Source organism: Castanea sativa, chromosome 5 (genome assembly GCF_040712315.1).
Source record: "Castanea sativa cultivar Marrone di Chiusa Pesio chromosome 5, ASM4071231v1".
NCBI classification, from domain to species: domain Eukaryota; kingdom Viridiplantae; phylum Streptophyta; class Magnoliopsida; order Fagales; family Fagaceae; genus Castanea; species Castanea sativa.
The window spans coordinates 81197545-81222149 of NC_134017.1; the positions used below are offsets into that span (position 1 = coordinate 81197545).

Here is a 24605-nt window from a genome sequence, read left to right on the forward strand (position 1 = left end):
AGGTATTTCAATTCTTAATCTCATTTATTTTTCTTCTAATTTAATTTCTCAAATTTTTCTCACTTCAAATTGAAATTGTTCTATAACATTTTGTGTGTACAGATCCGTACTAACAAAAAAAAAAACACGAAAGTCAAATAAACTTTTAAGATGATAAACTGTTGTTGGCTTGAAATATAATAGGACAATATCTCCAAAAAAAGAAAAATAGAAGAAGAGTGAGGTATCATTGATAACGGTAATTAAAATTAAAATTTTTTTTTCAGATTTGAAAAAAAAACCCCCACTTTTTTTTAGCTTATGTAAATAATATAATAGCATATCATGTCATCTCCATATCATTTGATATTATTATTAAGTTTAGATACCCGTTAGTTTTCTATATAAATTAGATTTGAACCAAAAAAACCGCAAAACACAAGAATTTTTAGGTACAAATATTTTTTTTAATAAAAAAGTACAGATATTAATATTAATAATAACAAGGTTTTTTGAAGGATAAATTACAAATTACACCCTTAAAGTTTGGGAGTGATTGAATTTTACATCCTGAAATTTCAGAATCTGGATTTTATCCTCTAACGTTTCAGAACTTGGATTTTACTCCTTAAAGTTTAAGGTTATTTGGATTTTACACCCCTAAATTCTGAAACTTTGGAGTGTAAAATCCAAACACTCCAAAATTTTAGGGCGTAAAATTCAAACACTCCTAAAATATAGGGTGTAAAATCCAAACATCACCAAACTTTAGGGGGTAAAATCTAAATTCTAAAACACCGGGGTGTAAAATTCAAATATCACCACACTTCAGGAGGCAAAATCTAAATTCTAAAACTTTAGGGTGTAAAATCCAACATCACCAAACTTTAAGGGTGTAATTTACAATTTACTATTTTTTGAAAATAAAAAATCATAAGAATTTTTTTTTTTATTCTTTTTTTTGGATAAGAAGATTGTAACTTTATTGAGAAGAAGATAAATTCAATACATTCTGAATTACAACCGACTCGATCATATAAGAATTTTTCTCTATTCAAATTACAAAATCATATGATAAAGATAAACAACAAAAGAGAGATGACATAATTAGTTTTGTAGAACTCTAGCAAAAACAGAAAAAGAAAAAAGAAAAAAAAAAAAAAAACAGTTTTGTGGAGTGGTATAGATTAGATGGCAAAATATAATTGGACAAGTGACATGGCATCTTTCCCAATACATGGAACACCATTTCTACCCACAACAACAACAACAATAGGTAAAGAAATAAAATGGAATATGCCTAACTTTTGAACCCACCAAAAAAAAAAAAAAAAAAACATTTCCCTATTTGCATAGGAATTTGTCAGATTGACTTATATCTGATAACATATAAACTGTTGTTCCATTGGTGGAGTCAAGTAAGTCGAGATGATAAGTATTATATAGACTCCAAAAAACAAACCTTTATCATATATAGAGGAATAGATAGAAATAGAGAGAGTCATTGAGTCCAAGTCTAGCTCTAAATCACTCCTATTTACTACTATTATTTATATCAACTCTACGCCACTGTGTTTTTATTTTTTATTTTTAGATCTAAGTTTCGCTCTCTCATCAAAATTTTGCTTTCGTGTTTTTTCCAATAACGCAAATCGTACTCGTCTCTCAGTACTGCTCCCATTGACCAAAGGTACTCTCTCTCTTTCTCTCTCTCTCTCTCTACTCAATACGTTGTCGTTTTTGTTTCTTAGATTCATCTATCTCTCTCTCTTTCTCCGATTCTAGATCTTGGAATTTCATGATGTTACCTAGGGTTTTTCGTTTTTCAATTTCGGATCTTTTTGGGTTTTGGTGATTCGTGTTTGGTTTCCGAGAAAAAAGAAATTGAGGTTTTAGGTAGGAAATGATCATTTGTCGTTTCAATGAAGAATGTATATTAGCTCTGTTTGGTTGTTTGGAAAATGAGTAAATATTAAAAAAAATGATTTTTTTTTTTAACAAATTGAGCATTCGAATTGTTGTTATGAAATTAGTGTGAATTTCAATGGTGTTAATTTCTGGATTCCATTGACATTTAATCTTGTTTGATTTTTTTTTAATCATTGTTTTTATTTTCTAATTTTCTGATTCTGCGTTTATTGAATGTAAGTTTGAATTTTTTGTAATTGAATTGACATTTAATCTAGTTTGAAATTTGGACTCTTTTTAGCTCATACATTGCATTATTTCAAAAATGTCAATGTTCGCGATTTTCTGGATTGTTTATTATGGATTGTTGGTCTTAGCAGGTCGTTCAAAATTCAGCGGCCAAGCTCGGGGGGCGACTTGCCCCAGTTTCGGAGGGTAAATTCAAACACTCTTACAATGTTCATGGATAACGATGTTGAAGAGGGTAATCTTGGGCCATATGCTGACAGGCCGAGGGTTTTCCCCAGCATGCGTAGTAAAGCTCACACCCCATTGGTAAATACAATTCGATACAAAAAAAAAAAAACTGTTATGGGATTGAACCTGTATCTTCATTTGTTCTTTTTTTTTTTTGTGTGTGCATTGGTCTCATTGTCAAATTAATATATGATCACTTGTAGCAAAGCGTATGTGTTTTTCTTGGGGTGTAAGATTCATTTATGCTTTTGATTCTTATTGGACTAAGTTTAGGAAATTTCGCCCTTCATTGTGCTTATAATTTGTGATTGGTATGATGGAGCTGTATTGTGTTAAACAGTATTGCATTCCTAACAGCCTCTCTCTCTCTCTCCATTTTTGAATTTATAGCTTTTCGCAGACAGAACAGCATGGTGCAACCTTTTATAGCTTTGAACAAACAGAGCAACTGTGCTTTGTCAGAGTTAGACAAATATTTATTTATTTATTTTGTTACTTAGATACTCCCTCCATCCCATATTGTTGGTCTTGTTTAGAAAATCCTGTTTTTCAAGGGAACATCATGTAATGCAGTCATTCAAATAAAAGGGATCAAGTTTGAAAAACTTTTTGAATGAAGTAAATGATAAGTTAGGAATATCAATATTATATATATTGACTTTTTAAAGAGGACAACATTTTGAGACATCCCAAAATGGAATGAAGAACTAATAATTTGAGGTGGAGGGAGTAGTTAAAACAATGGGGGAGGGGGGATTTTAACCCTGGTTCTTCTTGCAAAAGAGAGCAGACATTGCCACTGAGCTACATGGCTCTTGGCATTAGAGTTGGATAAAATATTGTAACTAGTTATAAAATAACTATTTTTCCTAAATGTAATGACAATTTTGACTGGGGAAAATGCATTGTTTTATTTTTCTTTTTATGACAATGAAGTACTGTCCTTATCGCTATATTGTAATTATTTTGTAATTACTTCTGATGTGTAGGATTTATAATTTTTTTTTCCATTTCATTTTATGGCATTTTTCTATTGTCTTGTTTTATCATATATTAGTTTTTGGTTTGGTTTTCCCTTGTGTTGATAGTATTAAGTTCTTTTTGCAGATATTTCGGATTCTCATGGGAATAAATGTCCGTGTTCTTTTAGTATTTCTACTTTTGGGACTTGGAGCAATCTTTTACGTTGGAGCAAAAACTTCTCCAATCATTGTTTTTGTCTTCTCCATATGTATTATGAGCTTCCTTTTCTCAATATATCTTACTAAGTGGGTGCTCGCAAAGGATGAGGGGCCTCCTGAGATGGTTCAGGTACATCATCTATTTTCAGTTTCTTTTGCTCATGATGTTATTTGTCTTTTTGTCTGTATGTTTTCACAGTAATTATTTTTGGTAGTAGATCATAAATTTGTTGTTTAATTTTTGTTACTATAATTTCAACAGGACTTTTCCAGGATCATTGATTTTCTATAGCTATGTATAGTCTATATGCATGGAGACTACGATGTATCATGCAGACTTGTAATTTGTTTCTGTTTTGATTTTTTTTTTAATAGATACTGTCGATATGTTTGTGCAGAACATTTAATTATTTAAAGGTTCCCTTTATGTATTTTTGGTTGGTAAAAAAGAGTATTATTCAAATTATATGAAAAAAGGAGAGAATATTATATAAGTAAGTGAACTCTAGTAATAACAACAAAGAATGATTTAATAATAATAATAAAATACTCTTTGGTTGGAATTGGGCTATCCCCACTGTTGTGTTCTTACTGTTCTGTCAAGCTCACTTGACTCACTGGACCAATCATTTAATTTGTTACCATTTAACATCTGACAACCCATGCTGCTGTTGTGGAGCTTCAGTATGCCTTTGGATTAAGTATCTAAGATGCAAGGTTTCATATTATTGGAAGTTGTTCTTATCCTGCCTCTGTGATTTGTCATGTTCTGGCATGCAATGGGGGTTTGGAACATGGCTATATGTGTACCTTTCTGAAATACTTTATATATATATATATATATTAACTCTAGTTTGTTTATCTGTATTTAATTTTCCTTTGAATGCTTTGAATGGAGAAGAATGTACATAGGAGAAAAAAGTGTATAAAGCTTTTCAACAAAAACACGTAATAAGCTTGTGGTTTCATACTTCAAGGTTGTTTAGTAATGTCCAAATAAGTGCATGGGACATTGGGAAGTGCAGGTGGTGTCCTCGGCTCTCCACATGCTAGAGTGTTTGCTGACAAAGACTCCTCATAGTGTTATTAAGTATGCCAAGAGTCGTGTAGCTTAATAGCATTGAATGGTCTCCTTTATGAGGAGAACCAAGGTTCGAATCCCCTCCACCCACTTCTTATAACAAATACGACAACTTAGTCTCCTGTAAGCATATGGTGTGTTCATTGATAAAGACTCCTCATCATTTCTCATGTATGCTTATCTTGCTAACAATGATCAAGAATGCTTAGGCTTAATAGGGAACTGGCGTGGCTCAAAATTTCAAAATTTTCATGTACTTGTCCTGAGCTTATCATTTCACTTTCTAGATATCAGATGCAATACGAGATGGAGCTGAAGGTTTCTTCAGGACCCAGTACGGGACTATCTCCAAGATGGCATTGTTGCTAGCACTGGTTATCCTTGGCATATATTTGTTTCGCAGTACAACTCCTCAACAAGAAGCTTCGGGCATAGGAAGGTGCATAATTTAATAAGTTATAGAGCATTTTGTCTGCTCATATAATTTATATCTCATTGCTGAATCATGGGTTTGAATCTGTTGATGTAGGTCAACATCTGCATATATCACTGTTGCTGCGTTTCTTTTGGGGGCTATTTGTTCAGGAATTGCAGGGTATGTTGGAATGTGGGTGTCGGTTCGAGCAAATGTTCGAGTCTCTAGTGCTGCTAGACGGTCTGCAAGGGAAGCATTGCAGGTTGTGTCCTTTTCTAGTTATTTATCTGAAAATGGTTTTGGATGGATATCATAACTGGGAATATCTTGTGCAGATAGCTGTTCGTGCTGGTGGTTTTTCTGCCATGGTGGTTGTTGGTATGGCTGTAATTGGAGTAGCCATCCTTTATGCCACATTTTATGTTTGGTTGGGGGTGGATTTGCCAGGTTCAATGAAGGTTACTGATTGTATGTGGTGACTTTCTTTCTTCCTTTTATTTACTATTATGAGTTGTAGTACATTAAAAATAAAATTTGAAAAAGAATTTCCTTCTGTATCCTAGTAATATTTTAGGAACATGGAGTTGGACCTTATTGTGATATTTCCTAAAGATGGAAATTTTGCAAAATTTGCTGCACTATCACCACAGTGGGTTGATGTTGTCATTTTGGTGTTGATTAATTGTAACGGTACACTTTGTATCAATATTATCCATTGTTTCAGTTGGAGGACATTAATTTTTGGGTTGTTCAAGACATTTTCTTATACTTATTCACAAATTTTATTGAACCCGGGGGAATAGTTAGGTGCTCAAAGAACTTTGGACACCCACGTTATCCCAAAAAAAAAAAAAAGAGTGCCCGTCATTGCCGGAACTTATGGCTTTATGATTCACTTGATGTATTGCTATATGAAAGTATAAATCCTAATCTGTTCCAAATTTAAATAGATTCAATTAAGGTCTCTATGATATGCTGCATCTTTGTATCTTCATATGATTTTACAGTACATCTACCTGACATGATATGTATTATTGTATGACATACCCTATTTTAAGATAATAATAACACTATCTTCTCGACATTCACAGCAACAGTGTAGTATATTTTTCTATAGATACTGTCATTTTATTAAGGTATGCTACATCTATGCTTGAACTGTAATCTGTTCTAGACCACATTGTAACTACAAGAATATATGTGATTTTTTATGTTGGCTGTTGTAACTGTATGCACCTTCTGTATTTTTGTCATTTTGGATTTTCATAGCATGTAATAATGTATTTCATTCTGCTGTTTTCTATGATCTTTTGCTTGACGTTAATGTATTGATCTTCCAGTGCCTCTTCTCCTTGTCGGTTATGGTTTTGGAGCTTCTTTTGTTGCTCTGTTTGCTCAGTTGGGTGGTGGAATTTACACAAAAGCAGCTGATGTTGGGGCTGACCTTGTTGGTAAAGTAGAGCAAGGAATACCTGAAGATGATCCGAGGAACCCTGCTGTGATTGCAGATCTGGTAGTTACCAGTTCTCCTTTGTTGACTTCTTTCTGTTAAGTTCTTTTGCATTTGCCATTGGAACTTGTTGCTGAGGACTCCAATAAAATGTCTACTTTCATTTATGCATTCTGTGATGACTTAATAGTACATTTGATCTCTCTCTCTCTCTCTCTCTCCCTCTTTTCTTGGTTATCTATGTTGCCAAATTTGTTGGCTGTAAAGAAATTTGTACTTATTAGTTTTGCAATTAAGGTTGGAGACAATGTGGGTGATTGTGCTGCTCGAGGTGCTGATCTTTTTGAAAGTATTGCAGCTGAAATAATTAGTGCTATGATACTTGGTGGAACAATGGCCCAGCGTTGTAAAATTGAAGGCAAGTACTGTGTGTGTATTTTCATACAGTCGTGTGTTTTTGTGGGTATGTATATGTCAATGTGGCTCACCCATAATTTATTTGTTTATGCAGATCCATCTGGCTTCATCTTGTTTCCTCTTGTTGTTCACTCTTTTGACCTTGTGGTTTCATCAGTTGGAATTCTTTCAATAAGGGGTACACGTGACTCCGGTTCAAAGTCTCCTATTGAGGATCCAATGGCAATTCTTCAAAAAGGATATTCTATTACAATAGTGTTAGCTGTTCTGACATTTGGTTTGGTAATATTTCTTTCACAATGAGAACATGCTCATTATACTTTTAAACTTTATATTGAAAGAAACTGATTACAACTGCTAATTAACAAATTCCTCTTTTGTTATTCTTCATCATTTGGAGTCTTAAAACTAAATTTGTTCAAGAATTGGAAACCTGCATTTTTCTCTTTTTCCTTGCTTGCATTCTGATACATGATTATATTGCTGGTTTGAAATACTATTACAGTCCACCCGGTGGTTGCTTTATACTGAACGAGCACCTTCTGCATGGTTCAACTTTGCCCTGTGTGGGTTGGTTGGTATCATTACGGCATACGCTTTTGTTTGGATCACCCAGTACTATACTGACTACAAGCATGAGCCTGTACGCACATTAGCTCTTGCTAGCTCCACAGGTCATGGGACTAATATAATTGCCGGAGTCAGTTTGGGCCTGGAATCTACAGCTCTTCCTGTTCTTGTCATTAGTGTTGCTATTATTTCAGCTTTCTGGCTGGGTCATACATCCGGACTAGTGGATGAAAATGGAAATCCAACTGGTGGGCTGTTTGGCACTGCTGTAGCAACAATGGGAATGCTCAGTACTGCTGCCTATGTTCTTACCATGGATATGTTTGGTCCAATAGCAGATAATGCTGGAGGAATTGTAGAGATGAGTCAGCAGGTAACCCTTTGGTGATAAATTCTTTAAGAGTTTGACTTGAATGATGATGAAAACTGTTGTTCTTATTTCCCCTTATCTAATATTATACCATTGTTCTCACAGCCAGAAAGTGTTCGAGAGATCACTGATCTTCTTGATGCGGTAGGGAACACCACAAAAGCTACCACCAAAGGATTTGCCATTGGTTCTGCTGCACTTGCATCTTTTCTTCTGTTTAGTGCATATATGGATGAGGTAGCTGCATTTGCGCAGGAACCTTTTAAACAGGTAGAAAAAATTCTAGCCCCACTTTTAATTTCCTTCTGTTTCAAGTGCTGTTGCATCCTGTCTTAATTTTGTGATTTCAAATTGGCTTTCAGGTTGATATAGCCATCCCCGAAGTTTTTGTAGGTGGATTGTTGGGCTCCATGCTTATTTTCCTATTTAGTGCCTGGGCCTGTGCTGCAGTTGGCCGAACTGCTCAAGAGGTTGTTAATGAAGTAAGAAGACAATTTATTGAGAGGCCTGGTATAATGGTGAGAATGAGTTTCTTTTGTAACTTGTGTATTGCACTTTAATTATTTGTTTTAAGTGAATCATTGTTTTAACTTGCTTGCTGCAGGACTACAAGGAGAAACCAGATTATAGTCGCTGTGTTGCTATTGTAGCAACTGCATCTTTGAGGGAAATGATAAAACCTGGTGCTTTGGCTATTTTGTCACCTATAATTGTTGGTGGGTTGACTGCTCTCATTCTCATTGTAGCCTATGTCCTGTTTTTCTGTCAACATTATTCTTTAGGTTAAATTAGTAATTTAATCTTTCAACTATTAGGTAAAATTCACTTTGGTCCCTCAACTACTAATTGTAGCATCTACTAATTGTACTTTTATCCTTGGATCTCATCTCCGTTTAAATTTAGTGGTATTAATTGATCTGGCAAATAAAATATACATTAAAGGTTACTGATGGAAGTGTAACAATTTGAAATGAAGTCAATGTGAATTATTAAATCTGTTAAAATTTATGAGAGGAGCCCTGAGGATGAAATTGACTTGATTTGAAATTTGAGGGATTAAATTGGCACAATTAATAGTCGAGGGACTAAATTTAATTTTTACCAATAATTGGAGGACCAAGTTATTAGTTTTTTTATTACTACTGCCACTATTATACTAACATTTATATCATGTATGATTTGGAAATGGTAGAAGTACTGTCAAATATTCTAAATGAGATGATTATGGCTTCAAAATGTATATTTTCTCTGTTTATTGAAGTGCTGCGTGATGGAAGTAGTATTAGACCTAGTGATGTGGCAGGTGCTGGTGGTGGTAGCAGCTGTATCATTTTAGATTCTAAAGTTGCAGTATAACCACACAAATAGTCCATGTATTGAAAAGTAATTTGTTGATTTATGTTTTCATTTATTTATATTGTGGTATACTATCTATGGACTTGTTTTATTTTTTATGATTTGTACTATCTATTCCAGTCTATATTCTATATAATGAAGGACTCAAGTTAAGTTCATATCACTTGCAGGTTTACTGTTCCGGATTTTGGGTTCCTATACAGGGCATCCTCTGCTTGGGGCTAAAGTTGTGGCTGCCATGCTGATGTTTGGAACAGTTTCGGGAATTCTTATGGCTCTTTTCCTGAACACATCTGGTGGTGCCTGGGATAATGCAAAGAAGTATATAGAGACAGGTGCTCTTGGAGGCAAAGGGAGTGATTGTCATAAAGCAGCTATTACAGGAGATACGTAAGTGTTGTTGATGTTCCCTTTTGGTGTTGGTGTTCTTGCCAATGTCTAGTATTATTACTTATGGCAAGTGGCAGTTATAAAATATTGTGTCTCCTTTCAGTCACATAAGTGGGTCCTGTGCTTTCAATTTATAGGATCTGCTCGTTCTGTCTCCTTTGTGTCTTTTATGTTTCATTAGTAAATTTAGCTAATTATCTATAGTTATGTAATAATTTCTGTACTCCGTCAATTGTTAACATGAATGAAACACCCCTAAACGAAATTTAAGGAAAAAAAAACAAAAATGCATTTAAGTATGATTAATTAAGAGGAAAAAAATAGAAGTACAACATGACCAAGACACAACATGTAGGGAATCTTGTAGTAACATGGAATTTGATCACCAATATTCATTTGTTGCAAATACCTAAGATTGAAAAAATGGGTCATGATATTGTTTCCAGTAAATACTTTAATTAGACCCCAAAGCATTGGTTGACACACAAGCTTTTTTAAAAAAAAATTTATTTATCAGAACTGTAATGTAGTTTGTTTCCTTGTTTTTTGATGTTCGTGTTTGTATGTTAGAAAATTTAGCTAATTATCTAAAGTTAGAACCAAACTGCAAATTCCAAAGAGTTCATTTTTTAATGCCAGAGGTTTTGTCCTTTTCAAGCTTAGTTCATTTCCCAAATTTTAAATTGTAAATGTGGTTTGTTTGAGTTATTCTATATGGTTTGTTGATTGGTAAAACTCTACAATGAGATGTTGGTGTGCACCAAAAACTGCTTTTTTCTACCATTTAATTGTTAAAGAATATTTCTCTAATTCCCATCATTGTTTGGATCTCAGGACTGGAAAAATGTCAAAAGATATATTGCTTAACAAATTAGGTTTCTTAAATTGGTTACTAGGCCCCCAAACTCTATATTCTATAATATGAGGCTGTGTACTACTTCCAACCCACCAGAATTTTGTGCAAGATTTTATATATATATATATATATATATATATATATGTATATATATATATATATTTGACGCTGTTGTTCATTTCATTATAATATCTGAATTCTTGAAATTTATTGTGCTCTTGTTTTACCCGTTCTGCAGTGTGGGAGACCCATTCAAAGACACAGCTGGACCTTCCCTTCATGTCCTCATAAAGATGCTTGCCACAATTACGCTTGTCATGGCTCCAATCTTTCTGTGAGAATTGTTTGTACCTATACACTCTTGCAGTATCACCCCTTTTGAGATATCAGCGGCATTCGGCACCCATTTCCCTTGAATACTTAGATATTTTGCACAGTTAGGTATTTCCATGTATATCATCATGGGTGCCTGATTTATAGGCATACTGATTCTTTCTTGATCTGAATAAGATATGTTGAATTACTACTCATTTCAGTATCAAATTAGTTTTTAGTTTTCTTGAAAGCGGTTTGAGACTTTTTTGTTTTCTTCCTCAAATTTTATTTTCCTCTTGGTTGCTTGACTTAAAGGAAGTGATTTGTCAAAAGTCCTGTATATACAGAGGGTTGTGGAAGCAAGTAGAACTCGTGTCATAATTTAATCTTCATATGTACTAGTATAGTAGGACCTCTCTTGCGGTTGACATTCAGTGCTTCTCAGAAATTCTATATTCCTCACACCTAAGAAAAATAGTTGATAAACTGGAACAACCTAAGCATTCAACTCTCCGCGAATTGATGCAGAATTTCAACTGTTGAAGGTGAATAACATGTTTTTCCTTGGTCATATATATTATATAACTTATATGCAATCATTCAAGAGTATCCTAGATATGGATGGACGAGTGCTTGGGAGAGAACTACTATGTTTATGCTCTCACCAGCAAACCTTCAAATTTAGCATCCAAGCTTTGGAAGGATTTTGGCCAAGTCTTGATCAACTATAGTGAAGCTGAAGTTGATTGAAGAAATCAGAGTAATCGTACGTCTGTAGGTATAAGATAATGGGTGTGATCATACCCAATTTGTCTCCATTCGCAATAGATAAGGAAAAGTAGTGTGATCATACCCAATCAAGTGGTGATAGATAAGAAAACCAAGTCATAAACTGATGTATTTATGCATTTGGAAGGGTTTATTTTCTTGAGAAATTGTGCCAAACTGCAGTCCTAATCATATTAACAACACCTATGTCCAGTTTCAAAATTTTAAACGCCATAAGTTGTGCCTAATTGCAGTCCCAATCGTATGAACATATATATTCTATGTACTGATGCTTTGCTAGCAAGGAAGATGCACTGTCATCATGAACAACATTTATTCTATTCGTTTTTTTCCAATTGGCCTCTACAAACATGTCATGCAAAAGTAAAAATTGTAAGAAGATAATGATACAAGAACCCATCTCAATTAACATAACACCTATGGTTAATACTTAGAACCTAAGATACTCACCACTTTAGTTATTGAGACTAGTGATAATATATCAAAGTTCAACATCTAATAGCATCCAACCAATCCTTAGGATAACCTGCTAGGATTTATTTTGGTAATTTCTTAATGTGTATGGGAATGCCTCAAAATTAAAAACCTTAGAATAATGAACAGCTTATTAAAAAAAAAAAATCGCAGTCATTGGTCTGAGCACTGAGCTGCCTCAAAATTTCTGTAGCCTTGTCTTTCAGATTGGGCCCAAAACCAGTCCATGGGTAGCTTCTTTATCTGTGAATCCAACTTCAAAACCCAAACCCAATTACAAATTGGCAAATTGCTAATTGTCCAGTGTCCACTCCACTGTTCAGTAGTGTTCAAAATTCTGATTCATCCCCAATTCACAACACAGCTCACAGTATCACACTTCACCTTATCTCCAAAAACCCCATTTCTAGGGTTTTGTCCATAACCACTCCCCTCTCCTCCAAACACCCAAAAAGGCAAAAACCCACATCAGGGTTTTCACCAAAACCGCTTATTTGAAGCCAAAAAGAAATGGAAAAACCAGCAACCCCAAATGCACTGCCACAAGACAAAAACGGCAGCAGCAGCCAGAAGAGAAAGCTGCTAAGCGCACAAGAGCTAATATCCCAGTATGAGTCCCAAGGGCTTGACTCACAACAAGCTTCTATCAAGGTCATAGAGGAGCTCCAGAGTGCCCTCTTCAGGGTCATCTCCTCTGGGAGAAACAGGAAGGACAAGCTCATGATTGAGACTTCCAAAAAGATTGATGTCACAAACACAAGGCTTGCTGTTCTTGACATGAAGGTTGATTCCAAGCCTGGGTTTGGTGAGACTTTTGCTATTGGGGTTGCTTCTGGTGTGACCTTGAAAGGGATTGGAAGTGTCATGCCTCATGTTCTTGGGGGTCTTGCTCAGATTTGGAATTCTCTTTGGAATGTCCCCAAGTCTTCACCTTGAAATTATTATTGGATATGTTTCTTTTTGTCTTTTTTTTTTTTTTTTGTTATAAATTTTCATTATGTTTCTTTCGACTTTTTTTGAGTTTAGCTGAATTTGTTTGTAGGGATAAAGTGAAGGAATGTTATTGGGGTACTCCATTGGGATCCTGTTTGTAATGCTGCAGAGGCCTTATATCCTTTGATTGAATATGATTTTGTGATCAAATTTTTTATATACTAACTCTTTTCCTTTTCAATTATTTTTGCGCTTTTGTTTGATTTTTGTTTTTTACACTATTCTGGATTTTTATTTTTTAATTTTAAAGCTAGAATGGAGAGAATCCAATAACTTAACTGTTTGGCATTGGCTAACTAGACTTTTACAAGTTAAAAAAAATGGAAGGAGTTAAAGCTCAATTGGACTATTGATAATCATTGTGCCTCCGTATAATATACCTCAATTCGGCTTATTTATTTTTATGATTTTCCTTTTTTGTTTAGTATATATAAGGAAAAGAAGGCTAAGAAGAAAAACAAATTAATAATTTATTAAAAAATTTTTTATCGAATTTTAATTTTAAACCAATTTTGTATCAAAAGACTATCACCTAACACCTACAATGCATATATAGTATTTTCGGCCCATTTATAGATTTTGACTCAAAATTCAATCGATATCCTTGCATTTTTATCTAATACTTATGGTGCAAAAAAAAAAAGAAAAAGAAAAAAAGAAAAGATAATACAAGGAAAGGAGCACAACTAATATACCTTAATGCAATATTTTTAATTAAAGGTATGCAAATAGAAGGAAGATTTTAATAAAAGGCACCCCTGGCCCTCTCCTTTCGTCACTGTACACTAGACTGGAGGAAAAGGAACAATTAAAGCATTGGTCTTTTACTATTATTATTCGTATTTCTTCTTGTTAGACCTTACACAACAAGTTTAGGATCATTGTATTGGACAGAATTGATAATTCATAATTGCTGACTTTCCTTGGCCTAGGTTCTCCAATTTCTAGGCAAGAGCATAGTCGCATTTTGGGACCCTCAAGCCAAAAAGTCTAGTCAACTACGCAACATAAAGAATGGCAAATTCTTAATCTTACCATCACCAAAATTTCCAGGAAACTACTTTGACAACTTAAGCCTTAAGGTATGAAACTACATTAGTAACTTCTATGAAATCTGATAGTCTATCTCAAGTATTGTATCAAACTATTTTCTTTCTCTTTCTTCTTTTTTAAATAACTTCTCTTGGTTCTACTTACAGAAACTCAAGTAAGAATAAGAATGCTTGTATTCCTGTTGTATCTGATTGATTAGTTTTTTCTTGTCAATATCTCATTTTTTGGACTATGACCCTTTGGTTTAAAATCAATTGTTTATTTATTTCCTTACTAGTTACTAATAGATTGATATGATTTTTTTTTTCTTTTTCCAATTTAGTATTTTTCTCCAAAGACTAAAAGCTCAAGTTCTGGCAAGAAACAAGCAAGGATGAAATATTGTGAGGACCCTGATGTCATGATTGAAATACTCAGGAGGCTACCCTTGAAGTCTTTTCTGAGATCCAGGTGCGTGTGTAAATGGTGGAACCATTTAATCTCTGAACCCCTCTTCATCTCTAATTACACACTTTGTAATTCTCAGCACCAAGTCTCAGGATTCTACATGCAGAAATTTTTGTTTCTTAGTATGAATCCAGAGTTAAGGTTCATTCCATGCACTGGTCAAATAGATGCTGCTCCAAGCCCATCTCTCTCTTTCATTGAGGATGAGAATGGTGTTTGTATAAACCATTCATGCAATGGCCTTTTACTTTGCAGCAGCTTTTGATGCTGCCTTGAAGAAGAGCGCAAATACAACATATGTAAACCCACCACAAGGCAATATAAGCCACTACCTAGACCTGCATGCAATACTGTCAATGGTATTAGCATTGCATTTGATCCTAAGCATTCGCCCCATTACAAAGTTATATGCATTTGTGGTCATGATTTGTTAGCAAAACATTGCCAAATAAAGATATACAATTCTTATGAGGGCTGCTCTTGGAGAGATTCAGGAAATCCTTTTGTTGTTTTAGATGAGTTTTTGTTTAATAGAGGGGTCTTTTGGAAAGGTGCATTACATTGGGTTGGCAAGGGAAAGTTCTCACTTGGTTTTGATGTTGAGAGGGAGCTTTTGTTTACAACACCAATGCCCCCAATTCCAGAGGGTTGGGCAGAGAGAAGGTTGGGATATTTTGGTGAATCAGGAGGCCATCTATATCTCATTGAGATTTATGGCCCTCAAACAACTGTCTTTGATGTGATGGTGACGTAGGACAACCACAAAATAATAATAGGGCAGAAAAATGGTAGGACAAACCCTAGGAGTCAGCACCTAAGGGACTGGAGTCGGCACCAGTGTAAAAAGAAAGCAAACATTTTTTTATATTTCTCAAAAGCTGTGTTACCATAATCAAAAAAGTGTTTAAATAGCTACAACATAAAACCCTAACAACACAAAACCCTAATTTTCAAATGTTCGGGCTTGCTTAATCTCAAGCCCAATAACTAATAGGCTCCATCCATAAGACCACAGGTTGGGCCGTCTTCTTTTTGTTCTTCCTCCCATATGTGTGTATAATTGGGGGCCTATATCTCGTGTCCGCACCAACTCCCCCCGGGTGAGAGGAACTCGACCCCGTTGAGTGGAAAGCTGAAGAGCTCTGATAGTACTCCAGTAAGTCAGGATCCAGTCGCTGTAGTTCATCTCTAGTAATCCATGTGCAATCGGAATCTGGTCGCCCGCGCCACCGAACTAGGAAACGGTGAACTCCTCCATCCCTGGTAGAAACAATTTGCTCATCTAAAATAGCATCAATAGATTCTTTATGTGCATAGGGTAAATTTAAGGGTAAAGGGGTAGGCATAGGGGCATCAATAGGATTAAGTAAAGGCTCATCAAAAGGAGTATCAGGAATAGCTGTAGGGCTTTTATAAGCAACTAGATCCTCAATATTAAAGGAGGAGCTAATACCATAATCATGAGGGAGGTCAATGACATATGCATTTGGGCCCATTCGTTTCAATACCTTGAACGGACCGGCACTACGAGCTTGCAATTTCTTAACGGTCCCAGAGGGAAACCGTTCAGGTCGGATCCGAATCATGACATAATCTCCTACCTGAAACTCTGCATGACGCCGATGAGTATCAGCATGAATTTTATATTGAGAATTACTTACCTGAATTTTTTTGTGAATCTCAGTATGCAAATCATGAACATGTCGTGCGAATGCCTCAGCAGATTCAGAAATCCTAACATGTGGGGACATGGGCAAAAGATCTAAGGGCTTCCTAGGTGTATATCCATGCACAACCTCAAAAGGACTAACGCCTATAGACCTATTGACAGAGCTATTATATGCAAGTTGGGCTATAGGAAGAATTAAATCCCAATTCCGATTGGCTTCACCCACTAGACACCGAAGGAGGTTTCCGAGGCTACGATTAACCACCTCAGTTTGACCATCAGTTTGAGGATGAAATGCCGTGGAAAATTTCAATTTGGTGCCTACTAAATGCCACAAGGTCTTCCAAAAATAACTCATGAATCGAACATCCCTATCTGACACTATGGTTTTGGGAAGACCATAAAGCTTGACAATCTCATCAAAGTAAAGCTTTGCAATTTTAGAAGCGTCAGAAGTCTTAGAACATGGTAGGAAATGAGTCATCTTAGAGAAGCGATCAACAACTACTAGGATAGAATCATGCTTCCTAAAGGTGCGGGGCAAACCTAGCACAAAGTCCATACTCACGTCCTGCCACGGGCGATCCGGCACAGGTAAAGGCGTGTACAGACCAGTGTTTTGCTTGCGATGTTTGGCTAGTTGACATGTACGACACTGACCAACTATCCTAGCAACGCCCCTCTTAAGACCAGGCCAATAGAATTGACGTTCCACTTCCTCAATTGTCTTATCTCAGCCAAAATGACCTGCAAGGCCTCCTGCATGTATCTCCCAAACTAGAAAATCTCTCACTGACGACCGAGGGATACACAACTTGTTGGCCTTGAACAAGTAACCATCTTGAAGGGTATAATCATCCAAGACGGGGTGTGAAGCATTACTTAGGCTAGTGTAGAGCTCCCCAAAATCTTGGCATGATTGATAGTCATCCTTAAGTCGTTCAAACCCAGTGACCTTAACACTCATGACTGATAGCAAAGATACTCTTCGACTCAGTGCATCAGCAGCCTTATTCTCAACTCCCGCTCTATGTTTCACCACAAAGTAGTAGCGTTGCAGAAATTCAACCCAACTACCGTGCCTAAAATTTAGCTTCTTTTGGGAATTGAGATAACGCAAAGCTTCATGATCAGAGTAGATAATAAACTCTCGAGACAACAAGTAATGACGCCAATGCCAAAGAGCTCGTACAATGGCATAAAATTCTTTGTCATACGTGGAGTACTTCTGCTTAGCATCATTCAACTTTTCACTGAAATAGGCAATTGGGTGACGCTCTTGACTAAGGACTCCCCCTATGCCAATACCTGAGGCATCACATTCCACTTCAAAAGGTTTGGTGAAATAAGGGAGACGCATGACAGGTGCCTCAGTCATCTTCTGTTTCACCTCCTTGAAGGCCTTAGTAGCAGCCTTTGTCCAAGTAAACTCCCCATGTTTCAAGCAGTCAGTGATGGGAGACATAATGGTACTAAATCCTTTGATGAATCGGCGATAAAAGGAAGCGAGTCCATGAAAGCTTCGAACCTCATGTATAGTTTTGGGCTCAGGCCAATCCATAATTGCTTGAACTTTTTGGGGGTCGGCAGAAACTCCTTCAGATGACACTATGAAACCTAGGAAGACAACTTTATCTGTAAAGAAAGAGCACTTCTTGAGGTTACCATATAAACTCTCCTTCCTAAGGGTTTTGCAAACTTGAGTTAGGTGGTCTAAGTGTTGCTCCCTAGACTTACTATAAATGAGGATGTCATCAAAGTACACAACCAGGAATTTTCCCATAAAAGGCTTGAGCACTTGAGTCATCACTCTCATAAAGGTACTAGGAGCACTGGACAATCCAAAAGGCATAACCATCCACTCATATAAACCATCTTTTGTCTTGAAGGCAGTTTTCCACTCATCACCAGGACGAACCCTAATTTGATGATAGCCACTTTTCAAGTCTATCTTGGAGAAGATCGTTGCCCCAGCCATCATATCCAACATGTCATCCAATCGAAGGATAGGAAAACGATACTTCACAGTGATCTTGTTGATGGCACGACTATCAACACACATCCTCCAAGTCCCATCTTTCTTTGGAGTTAAGAGTGCAGGGACTGCACAAGGGCTCATGCTCTCACGAACAAAACCCTTCCTAAGTAGTTCTTCTACTTGTCTTTGTAACTCGGCATGTTCTGCAGGGCTCATCCTATAGTGGGGCAAGTTAGGCAGGGTCGCTCCGGGCACAAAATCTATGGCGTGTTGGATATCACGCATGGGCGGTAATTGATCGGGGAGTTCCTCAGGGAATACATCCTTAAATTCTTGGAGCACGGACCTTACTTCTCCAGGTTGCTCCTCACAAGTCTCTCCATGAAGTTCCCTAGCAACCAGGACAAACACAATGGATTCCTGAACTGCTACCCTCTCAAATGCCTTTGGGCTTATGATGTTCAGACCTTTCGCCTTCGGTACTTCTGGCTTCTTGCTCATGTCGATTGGCTTGGGTTTCAAAGGATTAAGCACAATCTTATTGCCTCCAAACATAAATGAGCAAGAATTGGATCGCCCATGAAGGGTGACATCCAAATCATAAAGCCAAGGTCTACCTAAGATAATGTGCCCTACATCCATGGGAATTACGTCACACCATATTTCCGCCTTGTAGGTGAGGAATTGAAGTGGGACAACACATCTTTCTTTTATGGCTATGGAGGAAGTATCCACCCAAGAAACTTTATATGGGTTAGGGTGTGGAATCAATTTCAAGCCTAGGCGGGAAACAACGTTAGAGGACACCGCATTAATGCAACTCCCACTATCTATAATAACCTTGCACGTTTTATCTCCGCACTTAGTGTAAGTCTGGAAGATGGCACTTCTTCGCCAATCATCAGTTTCCCTTTGTTCTGTCAAAGCACACCTCACCACATTCACTCTAGGGACACCAAAAACAGCCTTGGAATCATCAACCTGAGGAGAGATGGCTCTAATGCATGTGAGATAACTGGGATCATCTTCCCATTCGGCCTCAACATCTTGGCCTTCTTCAGCATTTGGGTCATACACTAGCTCTTCAACATCTTCTACCTTTTCATCATCCTCTTGAATGACAAGGGTTCTAGAGGGACATCTAGCTGCAACATGCCCAATCCCATTGCATCTGAAGCATTGGAGGCGAGAGCCTAATCTTGAGGGCTCATTGATCACACCTTTTCCCTTGTCCTCTTTTTGTATCGGGGTGCTATTGGGGTTGACCTTAGGGGGTAAGGCAAGTTTAGGTTTGCTACCAAAAGGGTGAGGGTTGGGAGGAATGCTTCGAAGCTCAGAACGTCGCCAAAAGGTAGATTTGGACGCTAACTCACAATTCCTAGCAAGGTCATAGGCTTCTCTTAAGGTGGTGACTCCTCGGGTGATAATCTCGCCTAGTAGGTTAGCATTTAAACCTTTCTTGAACCTATTGAGTGTGACAACTTCTTCCTCAACTATTCGAATTCGCCTCTGGAATTCCTTGAATTTCTCTATGTATTCGGTCACAGGAGCAGTGCCTTGTCTTAGGCGATCCCATTCCTCAAGGAGGGAGCTCCTATAAGTTGGAGGAAGATAATTCCTCGAGAGGGCATCCTTCATCTCCATCCAATCAATAATGGGGGGCTCACGTCGTCGCCTAAGGGTTTCCTCTAGGTCCTCCCAGAAAAGATCAGCTCTCCCAATTAACTTCATTCTAGCATATCTCACTTTCCTATTCTCAGCCCAATGGTAATAGTCAAAGAATTTCTCCATTTAACGTAACCAATCAGTGAAAACCCATGGATCTAGGCAGCCATCAAAGGTGGGTGCTTCTATCCTTTCCTTAGACATCCTATCATCATAATCCCTAGGACCATAGTGATTATAGTGATCATGTTCAAAGTGTGGAGCCCTATTAAAGTGACCATTATTATTTTGCCCATGCATGTTATCTCCTTCATGGTTAGTGGTCTCTCTTTGAGATGTTTCAATTCGCTCTACCCTATCCAGCAAATCACGGACACTCTTAGCTAGGTCTCCTATGGTTTGTTCTAAAGAGGGCCTAGATTCGGACGTGGATTGATGTTCAGGGTTTGACATGACACGACCACTACGTAGATGCATGCAACGCAATATTTATGAATGCAGTTGAGATTCCCAAAATTTCAAGTAATCAATTCTCAATATAAATTTAAAGGTCAAGCAAAGTGCATGTAGAGACTAGATCGATGAATCAAAGGAAGAAAATGCAGACAAATAGTGACAGTGTTCACAGTATTACGAGATAGCCCAAATAAACATCAAATTCCAAGAAGCTCCACAAAAAGAATAAGATTTATCAAAGAAATTGGTGTTTTTTTTTTTTTTAGAGTGGGTACTAAAAGAGGACACAAACAGTAAAACGATTAACCTGAGCACAAATTGGATAGGATAATGGAGTATGGTGGGATATGCACATAAAAAACATAAAGATAATATTTTTTTTTAATGAGATAAAATTGAATCCACCAAAAAAAATAGAGTCAGAATTGTACCCTAGTCAGTGGCTCCACGTAATGCATTAGGTAGCCACGGTCTGCTCTTCAAGCAATGAATTGACTTGGACTGAGGAACCTGTGAGAACAATTACAGCCCAATGGGCTGTCACAGCAATAGTTTTTTTTTTTTGGTCATAGCAACAGTACTTTTTTTTTTTTTTTTTTTTTCAAAATAAATTACACTGTGCTACAATCTTTAAAATAACTCAAAACGACAGACTGAACTCAACCCACATACTGAAAAAAGAAAAACAAGAAACCACAGAAACTAAAAGAGGAAGAAGAAACGGTGGAGTCTTCGGCTGGAGCGTCGACGGAGGCAGCAGCTGCAGTCGCCGGAATCAACGGCGGAGCAGGGAGCTGTTCGTCGCGGCCTTGGCATCGGCGGTGGTCGAAGTCCCCGGCAGCGGCGACGGTTGGGCTTCGCGGTGGTTGGTGAAGCGTTGGGTTTCGCGGCGGCTGACGGCGGTGACGGTTGGGCTTCGCGGCGGCTGGCGGCTGGTGGCTGGTGACGGTTGGGCTCCGCGGCAGTTGGTGGCTGCGGTGACTGGGTCCGTGGGTCTCTGCTTCTTCTTTTCTCCTTTTTTTTTTTTTGTTTTTTTTTTTTGATTTTGTGGGTGCTGGTGGCTGGGTCTTTCGTGAGCTCCCTTTTTTTTTTTTTTTTTTTTTTTGTGGGCTGTGGGTTCTGAGATTAGAGGCGGGCACGGATGGTGGTCACCGGCTTGGGAGGCGCCGCTGGCTGCTCTGTTGGTTTGGGGGTGAGAAACTCATGTGGGGCTTGGGGGAATACACGGATGGCAGGGACTGGTTTGGGCTTGTTTAGAATCTCATGGGGCAAAAACTTGAAAGGTACTGTCTTTCTCTTTTGTTTTTTGATGGCTTTGCTTTGATGTGGTTGGCTACGGTGGTGTTGAATGGATCGGAAGTCTGCTCTGATACCAAAACTGACGTAGGACAACCACAAAATAATAATAGGGCAGAAAAATGGTAGGACAAACCCTAGGAGTCAGCACCTAAGGGACTGGAGTCGGCACCAGTGTAAAAAGAAAGCAAACATTTTTTTATATTTCTCAAAAGCTGTGTTACCATAATCAAAAAAGTGTTTAAATAGCTACAACATAAAACCCTAACAACACAAAACCCTAATTATTAAATGTTCGGGCTTGCTTAATCTCAAGCCCAATAACTAATAGGCTCCATCCATAAGACCACAGGTTGGGCCGTCTTCTTTTTGTTCTTCCTCCCATATGTGTGTATAATTGGGGGCCTATATCTCGTGTCCGCACCAGATGGAGATGAGTGGTGATTATTCAAGTTGGTTTGTAAAGTACCATGTTGATCTTTGTGGACTTGCAGCCCAGTATCCATCTATGATAAGGTACAATGTCCAGGATATTCATCGTTTTGTTTTCTCTGTCTTACATCTTGTTCATCGAAACGTTGGACAAAATGAAGAAGAGGCAATCTTGGTGCTTCATATTCCTGGCAAGCTGATTCCATACAACCTTAGAGATAACACATTGATAGATGATTTTGACTCATCACCACATCCAATGAGCATGGAAGAGAATCTTGGATTGAGTTATAGGTGGGAATCTGTTCATCCATTTAGCAACACTCTATGTTATATTTGATGATTGTATTAGAATTATTTGCTCTTTGTTGTCTTCTCAAATGTAGTTTATGACTGCTTCACAAAAGACGCAATAAAGGTCGATCATTTCCTAGCACAAAGAGAGCTACTTTAAAAGAAAATATCTCATGAATCGGATATGGGCATCCTTCCTCTCACAACATATGAGTCTCACAAGGCTGTGGAATTCATGTACTATGAGAGGGAGGATGCTTATATATAATCATTGCACTTGAAGAAAGCTGGTGTTATATAAAGTTAAAAGCAAGTTTTATGTGTTAGGGACAAGAATTACATTTCATTACCATGAAAATTTAAAGTTTTAATGGATTAAGGACTTCTACAACATCATTAATGCAAAAACCAGTTTTGGGAAAAACTTCCTGTGCTGTACTTAGACATATTGGTTCTTGTTGGTAATCCAATATTGTGCATCTAAAACTTCAGAGAAGACTTCCTTCTGTGATGAAAGGAGGTCCATCTTAAATATTGTGAATTTTGAGGGGACCAAAATTAAGTATTGGTTTGAAGTTCCAATTCAAGTTTTTGCTAATATATGCAATGCTCCATGTGACTTGGGAAACTTTTTGCGGCTTAAAATTTAGATCACATGCTGGCACACCCTAGCAATATGGTAACTTTCCCAAAGATTAGATACATTATCATCCAATAATCAGTGAATAACTTGATCAAGCAATGTCATTTTTTAATCAATTTAATGAACCAAATACTTAAAAAATTCAGAAAGACATTAAACATGAATACCCAAGAAATAGTGCTAACCCGGTGGATTTTGTTGCCTTTTTGTAATGTCTAGAATTAACCTATCCAGTTTAGGCCCCATACTAACTGATCACAAACACTGTATCTTTGATTTGAAAAGCTAATTTTACACTCCTAAAATTAATTTAAACTAGAAAAGGCCTCAATATAATTGTATAGACAAGGCTGCTAAAGCTTCAAGAGTTAAAGAAGTTCTTTGTGTATTTGGATGAAGCTTTTTGTTGAAAGTTTATTTGCTTATTTGTTGAAAGTTGGTTAATGTATAGTTGTTGTACCTTAAAAATGAGGCTTTAAAAGTTGTAAATATGCAAGCGCTCTTGCGTCTGGGGGTGAATCATAGCAGGGGATGGCATGACATCCTAATGTGCCAGCAACCTTTTCTCAAACAAACAAATGATAGAATTGAAAATTTAAATCCAAACAAATTCTTATGAGGCTCGCCTGTATACAAAAGCATTGCAGTCACTAGTCAGCAATTCAGCATTATGTCAAGTTTTTGTATGTAAAGTGACAATGTTATAATCTTGGGACCTAGGTCAAAATACTAGAGTTGTCAGTTTACTTTCCTTTAATGTTATGTTTATGACATTAAATTTGGATGAGCAATTGGTTCAAAAAAAAAAAAAAAGTTTTGAAAATGTGATTTGTAAAGAGGTAGTTGGTACTTTGATAAAATATGTGAAAGGTACTTATTTTTGCCAATTGAGTATTTGACTAATATTCAAAAATCTCCACTGAAATGCTGTAGTTGGACTTGAATCCTGATCTTTTTCTTTTTAGAAAGACAAAGAAGTGTCATTCAACTCAACCCATTCACCATTTGTTTTGAACTTTTATATATTGCTGATTAGAATAGGTTCAATGTTGATTTCAAGAGGTGATCTTGCCACTACCTTTCTTTTGGAGAAAAAAAGAAAAGTGCTAGACTGCTGGGCGACATTTTGAACATGGATATGCTGACTCGTCTAGCACAACTACCTAAAAATAATCATAATAATAATAAATTGTATTTTATTTTATTTTCTTGTTTCTTATGATTTAAAATTTAAAAAACTTGTTAAATATACTATAATTCGTGAAAAGTTCAAGAAAAATTCAAACTGTATGAGATGACAAGTTTTCAAAATTTCTGATACCTAAAAAACTCATGCCTGGAAAGTTATTGGAAATTAGTTGTTATTTTTATTTTATTGATAATTTGATTGTTATAATGAAAGGAAGGGATTTGAAGTTTTGAACTTGCTACTCTTGAAAACATCAAGAGATTTGAGTTACAAAACTTTGTGAAAAATTAGATGTTAAACCTTTTTTTTTTTTGTTGAGAGGATAGATGTTAAACCTTTAAGTCTAATGAATCAGATACATTTATGTTGAGATTTTAGTAATACAATGATGGGGTATGTCCTTATTGGAGGGTGCAAACCAAAAATTTTACACAAAGTCCTTATAAAATTTGTTTCTCACTT

General features: G+C 36.7%; 3 protein-coding genes across 5 annotated transcripts; 2 read left to right on the forward strand and 1 right to left on the reverse strand.

Annotated features, from left to right (window-relative positions):
* Positions 1-1254: 1254 nt before the first annotated feature.
* Positions 1255-11015, forward strand: LOC142635948 (pyrophosphate-energized membrane proton pump 2). 3 transcript variants are annotated; one of them, XM_075809987.1, is made up of 15 exons: positions 1255-1669; positions 2268-2442; positions 3472-3675; positions 4914-5065; positions 5156-5303; positions 5377-5509; positions 6382-6554; positions 6789-6909; positions 7003-7190; positions 7414-7851; positions 7954-8118; positions 8211-8366; positions 8453-8564; positions 9375-9594; positions 10689-11015. In XM_075809987.1, the coding sequence occupies exons 2-15, from the start codon at positions 2344-2346 to the stop codon at positions 10786-10788; spliced, it is 2409 nt and encodes an 802-aa protein (XP_075666102.1). In that variant the 5' UTR covers positions 1255-1669; positions 2268-2343; the 3' UTR covers positions 10789-11015. The 3 variants fall into 3 exon arrangements, with proteins under 3 accessions (XP_075666102.1, XP_075666103.1, XP_075666104.1); XM_075809988.1 differs by having other exon boundaries at positions 1449-1669; positions 2265-2442; XM_075809989.1 differs by lacking the exons at positions 1255-1669; positions 2268-2442 and having other exon boundaries at positions 3545-3675; positions 4921-5065.
* A 1188-nt stretch (positions 11016-12203) lies between these two features.
* LOC142633888 (uncharacterized) lies at positions 12204-13202 on the forward strand. The gene has a single exon (XM_075808144.1). The coding sequence runs from the start codon at positions 12539-12541 to the stop codon at positions 12962-12964; it is 426 nt and encodes a 141-aa protein (XP_075664259.1). The 5' UTR covers positions 12204-12538; the 3' UTR covers positions 12965-13202.
* A 2507-nt stretch (positions 13203-15709) lies between these two features.
* LOC142635928 (uncharacterized) lies at positions 15710-19959 on the reverse strand. Its single transcript, XM_075809972.1, has 4 exons — positions 18099-19959; positions 16938-17825; positions 16183-16511; positions 15710-15781 (listed from the first exon to the last, which is right to left on the reverse strand). Exons 1-4 carry the CDS (start codon positions 19957-19959, stop codon positions 15710-15712), a joined length of 3150 nt encoding a protein of 1049 aa, XP_075666087.1.
* Positions 19960-24605: the final 4646 nt, after the last annotated feature.